This window comes from Acomys russatus, unplaced genomic scaffold (assembly GCF_903995435.1).
Source record: "Acomys russatus unplaced genomic scaffold, mAcoRus1.1, whole genome shotgun sequence".
Lineage (NCBI taxonomy): Eukaryota > Metazoa > Chordata > Mammalia > Rodentia > Muridae > Acomys > Acomys russatus.
In genome coordinates this window covers 13,600-23,327 of record NW_026131909.1, presented here as the reverse complement: position 1 = coordinate 23,327, position 9,728 = coordinate 13,600, and the positions used below count along the sequence as shown (strand labels likewise).

The following is a 9,728-nucleotide window of genomic DNA, read 5'->3' as shown; positions in this document are numbered from 1 at the left end:
TAGGGTAAGGTCATTACAGTGTTCTTATTACCTCCCCCTGTATATGCTCACAGGGTATCAAGTCTCTTCTCGGTAACCTGCTGTCCTTCCTCTGAGTGCCACCAGGTCTCCCCCTCCAGGGGACATGGTCAAGTGTGAGGCACCAGAGTATGTGAGAAAGTCATATCCCACTCTCCACTCAAGTGTGGAGACTGTTCTGACCATTGGCTAGATCTGGGTAGGGGGTTAAAGTTTACTGCCTGTATTGTCCTTGGCTGGTGCCTTAGTTTGGGTGGGACCCCTGGGCCCAAATCTGCCTATCATAATGTTCTACTTGTGGGTTTCTAGGACCCTCTGGATCCTTCTACTTTGCAATTCTCCCATGCTTCTCTCATCTAGAGTCCCAATAGGATGTCCTCCCCTCTGTCCCAGTTTCCTGGTAAGTGAAGGCTTTTGTGGACATGCCCCTTGGGCTAGTATGCAGATATAAGTGAGTATATACCATTTGATTCTTTCTGCTTCTGGATTAACTCACTCATTATGATCATTTCTAGCTCAATCCATTTATCCACAAATTTCAGGAATTCCATGTTTTTAATAGCTGAGTAGTATTCCATAGTGTATATGTACCACAGTTTCTTTATCCATTCTTCTACTGAGGGACACTTAGACTGTTTCCATGATCTGGCTATTATGAATAAGGCTGGTTGAGCAAATTTTAGGGCTTCCTCAAGACCCAGTTATTCCACTCCTTGGAATATACCCAGAAGATGCTCCAGCACATCATAGCATTCTAGAGGAGCAGGGTAGAGCTCTACAGTCAGCATGTTTAGATTGGCCATGCAGTGCAGAAGGTCTTTCAGTACAGCCATGGAGAAGTTATTGTCATAGAAATGACCCTGGTGAGCTGGGAGCATTGGATCACAGAAAGCAGGAGAAAACTGAGGTGAGACTCCTCCAGGCTTCAGTACTCTAAGTCTAGGGTCTGCAGAGTGTCTGCTACATTATCCAGGAGGACTTGGAGACCTGTGGGATGGGATATGGATAACACTATCCCACTGAGGTATATGTGTTTCAATTGACAAAGACTCTGACTCCATGACAAGTGTTTCAAATCTGACTGTGATAGATGGCAGTGAGTAATAGACAAGGATTCGAATGGGGTCTTCAGGTATCTAGGAAAAAATCAAGAAATCAGTTCTGGCTCATGTTGTTGGAGGATATTATTAAGGTTGACACTGAATGGGTGAACCACATAAGCAAAGTCCATTTATACTTACAGTGAATGTCATCACCGAGGTACAGCTTGAAGGTATCTCCTCATATCACTAACTCCTGAGCCATAGCACTATCAGGTGGATGGATTTCAGAACACAGATATGCAACTCCACATCCTCCCTGTCAGATGGAGAACTAGATCTTGCCGCAATCATGCCAGGAGGAAAACACAGAAAGGAACATCACGTAAAGTTTCTGGCAACATCTTGGCTTGTGTCCAACTGTGTTCATCATTTCCTTGTTATCTCAAACAACCTCTATCCCTGATTTTGGTGCTCCGCCCTTGAAACTGATGAAACTGTACCCCAATGTCACCAAATCCCATCTGCTAAATTCCAACCTGTATTAAAATCATCTTTACCTCCAGGCAGAATTACAGACTGACAGAGACATCAATAGTGGAAGAAACTGGTTTCTGTTGAGAGACATCTTTGTAAAGAACTCCATTGAAACCACAGGTGTGGGTCCTCCCTTGCTCAGGGCCCTCTACTTTGCCTTGTTCCCTTCCACAGTCTTAGTCTTAGAGAGGATCCCAAAGAGGAATACCTAAAGGTCACTCACTGCATCTGACCCACTGGTGTAGTTGACATACTTGCAATGCAACTTTCTACGTACTTCCTACCCCAGCTCAAACTCTGCTAAATGAATTGGAACTGAACCAATGACCTCAGTTCAGAAGGAAACAATGCACACTGAGATACTGTCATGAACCTCTATATGTAAAATCCAATGTGGCTGGCACCCCACAGGTGCCCACTAATGATCAAAGTAGAGGGAAATTCGCTGATATAGCAGAAAGGGCTCACAATCAATCCTTATCTGAAAAATTGTTTCATGTGGTCCATGGAAAAGTGGTTGACATTCACATAGAGATATTGGGACAGTTGAGTTTGGAGAACATGCAAGGAACTTGGAGAGGCAACTCTCTACTATATCTGCCAATGTATTTTCAGCCCTGCCTTGTGTAAAAGTAGATATGACTCAGACAGATTTTGTGGAGATTTCTCATCTGGCCAAGGCAAGGTGCAAAATAACCCAGGATGGACAGGTCCTGGCTTGTAGAAAGTTCCAATTCCTCTATGTAGTATCCTTTGAAAATATCCAAGACATCAGTGATTATTTCCACAGTGAAGGCACATATCTTCATCTCCAGACAGCACAACTTCACACAGCCCTTTCCCTGCTGGGCCCACTGCAATAAGTAAATTTGGTGTTCTTCCAGCTGGAAGTAGAGGTGGAGGTCAGTGACCACCTTCAAACGCCGCCTCTGGGCATATCTATGAATGCGATTTGCTACTTGCTTCTCCCTCACAGTATCTGCTGAGCCAATTCCATCCTCTCCAGCCCATACATCCCAGAAATCCTGGTGCACATTCCTTAAGTCGAGCACTTGAAGCTTGCACCTACTGTGAAGAGATAAGAGAAAGTTTTATAATGTAAACCAGGAACCAACATGTAGGCAGCTTTTTTATAATGTCAGCTCCCACATAGTACTTTACACCTGTAAGGCAGGGACTCTTTTCCTGAGCTACCTGGAGACATGTCCTGCTTCCATTCAAGTGGGGGATTGTCTCTTCCACATCTAGTGTCTGTAGGAGAAATGGGGAAGGCTCTCCTACTAGGGTACATCTGCTTTGAGATGCACTCCATTCCTGACTGCCATTTATATCAGCTCACAAATTGAGTAGTAGTTCCACAAACCTCCAAGTCAATGACCTCAGAATCCTCTGTACAGTTTTGCCCCATTCCCCCTGACTTCACTTGTGTCTTACCACTAGCCCAGTGATTTCCCTTCTAGCCTCCTTGGGCCTTGCTTACCTGGGATGAGCCTTCTGTATCACAAGAATGTCTATGCCATCCAGCACAGCTTTCAATGTCTCTACTTCAGGTGTCTTCATCAGTACACCCACAGAGAGGCAGGGAATAGGCCAGGCTGCCACCATTGCCTTTAATATCTTTGTATGTCTGCCATCAAAGGCCTCCTTGAACAGTGATGGGAAGAACTCAATGGGCAGGTTCTCCAGAGCAGAGATTTCCAAAGCATCTTTCCTCAGCAGCCCCTGCATGGCCAGCTGCACAAGTGTGGGAGGGTTGATGATGCTCATCCACATAGACAGTTTTTCATCAGATGGACCTGCTGAAGCCTTGAGGAGACATCGTTTCAGGCTAAGTTCTGAAAATCCCTATTTATCACACATCACAAGAATGAGAGAAAGAGAGAGTGAGACAGAGAGTGAGAGAGAAAGAGAGAGAGAGACAGACAGACAGAGAGACAGAGACAGAAACAGAGACAGAGAGTGACAGAGAGAGAAAAAGAGATGGAAAGACAGAAACAGAGAGAGATTTTACATGTCAGCCTGGCATGTTGGCAAATTCCTGTAATCCCAGCACTCTGGGAGGCAGAGGAGGTGGTTCACTGTGTCAGCCTGATCTACAACATGAATCCAGGATTGCCAAGGCAACACAGAGAAGTCTCTCTCTCTTAGAGATTGAGTGAGTGAGTGTGTGATTTGTACAGTATTCTGCCTGCATGTGGGCCTACATGCCAGAAAAGGACACCAAATCTCACTATAGTTAGTTATGAGCCACCATGTAGTTTCTGGAAACTGAACAAAAGTCCTTTGCAAGGATATCCATCCAGGTGTGGTGGCATATGCCTTTAATCCCAGCACTCAGGAGGCAGAGGCAGGCAGATTCATGTGAGTTCAAGGCCAGCCTGGTCTACAAACAGAGTCCAGGACAGCCAGAGCTGCAGGAGGAACAAAACAAACAAACAAACAAACAAAAAACAAAAACCAAGGGCTGGAGAGTTCACTCAGAAGTTAGCAACACTGGCCAGCCTGCTCTACAAAGTGAGTCCAGGACATCGAAGTCAAAGCAAAGCAATCCCTCTTCTTAAAAACAAAAAATCTAAAAATCAAAACAAGGACCCCAAAATGAAACAAACAAACAAAAAATGCAAACAAGAACAACAACAACAACAAAACAAAGATTTAAATTTTTTTAAATGTCTTCATTGAAGTTTCCTTCATGGGGTTTGTTCCTACTACACATTTGTTCTAACATTCAGTCACATTCCCAGGTCATCCATTTCATTCTCTTAAATTTTATGTAGAGATAAGAATTCTTCATGCAGTCAACTCTACCCTGGATTGTGATCCTTTGTGATCAGTACATGGATTCAAGTTTCCAGCTGTGGTTATTGTATGTTGCCTGGCTCCTAGCTTGCACACACTCATGTGTCTGTGTGTGTGTGTGTGTATGTGTGTGTATGTTAGACATTCATTGTCAAATAGAGAAGGCTGAAGCAACCACATTCCTATTGCCTTGGTTTCCATCAGCCGGGACCTGGAGTTTTGGGCATTAAATCATCCTCAGAACTCTCTGTAGGCTAAAATTAAGAAAAATATTCAATTCATACAACTGCAAAGCAATACTCTATGAAATATAATTTAAGATAATACAAAGGGATTGAATTAAAAAGAAGGTCCTATGCTGGGCGTGGTGGTACACGCCTTAAAACCCAGCAGTTGGGAGGCAGAGGCAGGCAGATTGCTGTGAGTTTGAGACCAGCCTGGTCCACAAAGTGAGTCCAGGAGAGCCAAAGCTACACAAAGAAACACTGTCCCAAAAAACAAAAACAAACAAACAAAACAAAAAAAGAAGAAGATCCTAACTGAAGTTCCAGAATGACCCTAGAAATCTGGACAGAGCTGGATGAATCTAGAGTTCAAGGCCAGCCTTGCCTAGTTGAGACCCTGTCTCTAAAAACTCATGATAACAAAGAAATTAACATGTAAATTCCCATATGATGACTATTTCTCATGAAAATCAAATTATATTAAATCTAAAACTATAGATTTGGAAATGTGACTATAGCTTGATGGAGATAAGGCTGCAGCATGCAAGAAGCCTCATTACAGAAGTGAGTTACTTGCCTGCTATCAACACTGGTGACAGAGCTGCTTTTCCCAACAGGATCAAGTTACAACTCTAGGCTCAAGGACTCTGGTGTTCTACTGAACCTCCTCTGAGCCTTTTATGCACATTCTTTCTTGCCCCTCCCTATGTAGCCCCACATACCTTCCTCAAGCTCCTATCTGATCAGCTCAATGAGTCTCTACCCATTTCATATTATTAAAATTTGATTTTTTTACCTACTGTAGGTTGATTGACTCAGACCTTCACATGTGAAATCAAGAACACCAAACTAGAAAGTCAAGATTCTGCTGGGCATGGTGGCACTGGACTTTATTCCCAGCACATGGGAAACAAAGGCAGGCACATCTCTGTGAGTTCAAGGGCAGCATGGTCTACTAAGCAGGTTCCAGGACAGATAGGGATGCACATGGAGAGATCCTGTCTGAAAAAACAACAACAACAACAACAGATGAAGAAACAAAACAAAAATAAAAAAGAAAGTCATATTTCCATTGCTTGCTTGCTTGACTAATTTTGTATGTGTATGTACATACACTTACATAGGGTATACTTCACTGTTTGTGGATTTAGTGTCTATATATGTGTTTGTTTCAGCTTGGTTTTATTTGTGTGTGTACTTGAGTAAGTACTGAATTTTGGATCAGCCAAAGGTTACATACAAAGATTTTGTCTCAAAGCAATGACGATGACAACAACAAAACAAAAACCAAACACAAACCAACCAATCAACGAATGAACAATAAATGCACATGAATATGTCACAGATGTGAAAGGGTTGAGCTGGGTGGTGGGTATCTGTAGTTGTAGCTATCATGAAGTTTAGTTGGGACCATGCCTTGAGCAAGAAGTTTGAATCAATCAGTATGAAGATGAATACTTTCTCTCAGAGTGTGAAAATCAACAGCAAAGCATAAGAGGAAGGTCAAACAAACATTAAAGGTTTATTAATAAACCTGTGTAACTGAGCATGTGATGCAATCCTTTAATCTCCAGAAGCCAATGCAGAATCTCTGCATTTCAGGCCAGCATGATACACACAGTAACAATAAATTTCCTTAGCCATGCACAAGAGTTCATGCCTTCAACCCCAGTAGTCTGGAGCTTTATCTCTGTGAGGTCCTGCCCCAGTTGGTCTACAGAGAGGTTCCAGAACATCTGCAATGAGACTGTTGCATGATATTTGATCCCAATGTGGTCCCTGTGGCTGTGAACTGTAAGAAACTGCCTTTGATTCCACTGTGATTCCTGAGATTGTGAACTGTAAAAATATGTCTTTTGTTTGGAGTAGTTGAGCCCTAACACACACATTTAATATAAGACCAGTTTGTACACAGGATTTCATTTATTTTTTATTTTTATTTTTTGAGACAGGGTTTCTCTATGTTATCTTGACTGTCCTGGACTTGCTTTGTAGACCAGGCTGGCCTTAAACTCATAGCGATCTGCCTGCCTCTGGCTCCCAAGTGCTGGGATTAAAGGTGTGCACCACCACACCTGGCATACACAGGATTTTAAAAAGTTAATGCTAGGATTAAAGACAGATGCTTCCCAAGTGATGGGATTAAACTGTGAACCACCACACCCAACTCACTGTAACTGTAGGCTTACAAACCTTCCTACCTATGCAATCAAAATGCTGGGATTACAGGTGTGTGACTCTTCACCGGGCTTAATATTTCAAATCTCCTAACTGTGTTTTCATTACCAAACAAGAAAACTATCCTTTTTATTTAAGAGGAAAACTTTAGTCTTATATGTTAGTCTGAACTGAATGACCAAGATGTCTGATGACCTGTTACCTATCTTCATGAGATCAGTACCGATCTTTAAGGATCAGAGGAGCTTTAGCAGAACATCAGAATCCCTGAGCCTGGAGTTGCTGCCTGATTCAGCTGAGACTAGGAGCCCTGTCACCATGTCACCAGTGTTCATATCATGTAAGTCACTCACCTCCATCAGGAGGTTTCTTGTATGCTGGGCTACCCTTATCACCATCAAGATCCAGTTACATTTCCAATTTAGAATATTTAATATTGGTGCAATTTGGTTTTAATGAGAAATGGTCATTTACATGGGAATTTACATGTTAGACTTTTTTGTTCTCTTGAGTTTTTAGAGATAGGGTATGAATTAAGCTAGGCTGGCCTTGAACTATAGATCCTTCCACTCTTTCCAGGTTTCTAGTTTCATTCTGGAATTCCAGTTAGTGTATTCTTTCTAATTTAGTGCCTACACAACTGGTGTTCTGCTCAGGAGCTGTCTCCTGTGCCACTGTGTTTAATCCTATTCTCCACTTTCTCTTCAGAAGGTCCAGTGTATATGGTTTTACACTGAGGTCTTTGATCCATTTGAACTTTTTTTTTGATGTGATAGAGTACATAAAAGTGGCACAAACATTGTGAGATAAGCTAAGCAATGACTGGTCCAATTTGAGACCCATGTCAGGAGAAGAAGCTGACACTGCATGGAGGACTAGAAATCAGAGGCCAGATGGCCCAGAGACCTAGAATAGGGCCATGAATGATCAGATTCTGTCCCTGCCAAGGGCTCTGTTGTCTGCTTTTTGATCACTTCCCCCTTGTGGGGTGCATTACCAGGCCAAAGAGAAAGAGGATGCAGGTATTCCTGGTTAGAGTTGGCAGGCTGGGGTCAATTAATGCAGGAGAAGGGTTTCTCTTCTCTGAGGAGGAGGGGATGGACTTCAGAGGGGAAAGAGGGAATGAGGGTAGGACTAGGAGGAGATTAGGGTGTGGGCTATGATTGATATGTAAAGTGAATACATTTAAAGTAGATTTAAATTTAAAAATAGAAAAATGGAGAAGAGAAGTATTCCTTAAGTGTGCTAAACCTGTCATTAAAAATGCAAACATTAAAAAAATAGAATTACAGGCTTAAAAGAGGAGAATAATTCATTTTTCGGGGACAATTTATTCTGTCCATAGTGATATTCTCAAAAAAGCGTATACAATCAACACCAAAGGGACACAGTAGGATGTGTGTGTGTGTGTGTGTGTGTGTGTGTGTGTGTGTGTGTGTGTGTATGTGTGTAACATTTGTTACTATACAGTAGATCCTGAGGCTGAAAGGAAATTGAGGGGATATAAAACAGTTGTTGAGAAGATGGGGAGTAAATGATATAAAACAATGCTTATGAAATTCTAAAACAGAGTTTTGGTTTTGTTTTTGTTTTAAAGAAACTGAACTAACTAACACTTTTCTTTTCACACTAAGAATCGCATGCCGCAAAGCATGGTGGTGTAACTTTGGTCCCAAGGACACATATTTTGGAAGAAGGGAACACTTCCCCACGTGTTATTTGACTTTGTGTGTTTGTGTTTGTGTTTGTGTTTGGAGACAGGGCCTTACTATGTAACTCTGGCTGTCCTTGGAAGTCATAATGTAGATGAGGCTGGCTACCAACTCATAGAGATTTGCCTGTCTATTCTTCCCAAGTCTTGGGATTAGAAACATGCCCCAACTTTCTGGCATGGTTTGATTTCTAATTACTGGTGGCTAGGCTGTTTGCTATGGTGTACTGTTGGAGGTCAGAGGAAATCATTCAGGTGACTGTTCTCAACCTGGTTTTCCTGAAATAAAATTGGGGTCTTCAGTCTTGGAGCAAGTGCATTTAACTGTGAAGCCTTCTTGATGTTACTGGGTAAGGGAGAGCTAAAAGCCCCTTTGACACACTGAGGTTTCTACTGGTTTTTTCAAGAAAGACACCAGTGTTTTCTGCATGGAATTTGGTGTTGTTATTTGACAGATTCTAACTGTATGGAGAAAGCTGACCTGTGAGCTCTACCTGAGTTTTCATTTGGAGTGCTAAGACCACAGGCCGAGATTGTTCAGGTGTTTTAATAAGACTCCCCTGACTACCTTCCACCCCCAGTCAGGGTCTCATGTTGCAGTGTATTAGATCCCATTGTGATCCCGGAGATTGTGAACTGGAAAAACATGTCTTTTCTTTGGTGTAGTTGAGCCCTAATATACACATTTCATCCAAATTTGGAAGATGGACGTGTTTCATTTTGAAGTGTAGGGACAACTAGAATATGTGCATCATGCTATAGATACATTTTTGGGATTTTAATGGACAACTACTTTAAGTTCTCAGAGAAGGCCGATTCTGTAATTACACTTTTATTAGAATTTATGCCTATTAAGGGGATACCTGTAAAAATTAGGACTGACAGTGCTTCAGTATATGTCTCTAGTAACATGAAACAGCTTTTTGTGTTTTACAACCAAAAGTATACTATAGGTATACCACACAATTCTACAGGACAAGTGGCCAATACACAGAAAGGGTAATACAGACCTCCAAAGACAGATTATACAGTGCTTTATCAATTAAAAAAATTTTTTTTGTCTTTGAAGACATGGTTTCTCTGTGTAGTCTTGCTGACTGAGACTCACTTTATAGACCAGGCTGGCCTTGAACTCATAGCAATCTACCTGCCTCTGCTTCCTGAATGCTGGGATTAAAGGCATGTGCAACCACACCCAGCAAATTTTAAAATGCTAATGGA

General features: G+C 42.0%; 1 protein-coding gene across 1 annotated transcript; it reads right to left on the bottom strand.

Moving 5' to 3' along the window:
* Positions 1-943: 943 nt before the first annotated feature.
* On the bottom strand, positions 944-3,362 carry LOC127186637 (PRAME family member 12-like). Its single transcript, XM_051142883.1, has 3 exons — positions 3,076-3,362; positions 2,451-2,660; positions 944-1,154 (listed from the first exon to the last, which is right to left on the bottom strand). The coding sequence occupies exons 1-3, from the start codon at positions 3,360-3,362 to the stop codon at positions 944-946; spliced, it is 708 nt and encodes a 235-aa protein (XP_050998840.1).
* Between the last annotated feature and the right edge of the window lie 6,366 nt (positions 3,363-9,728).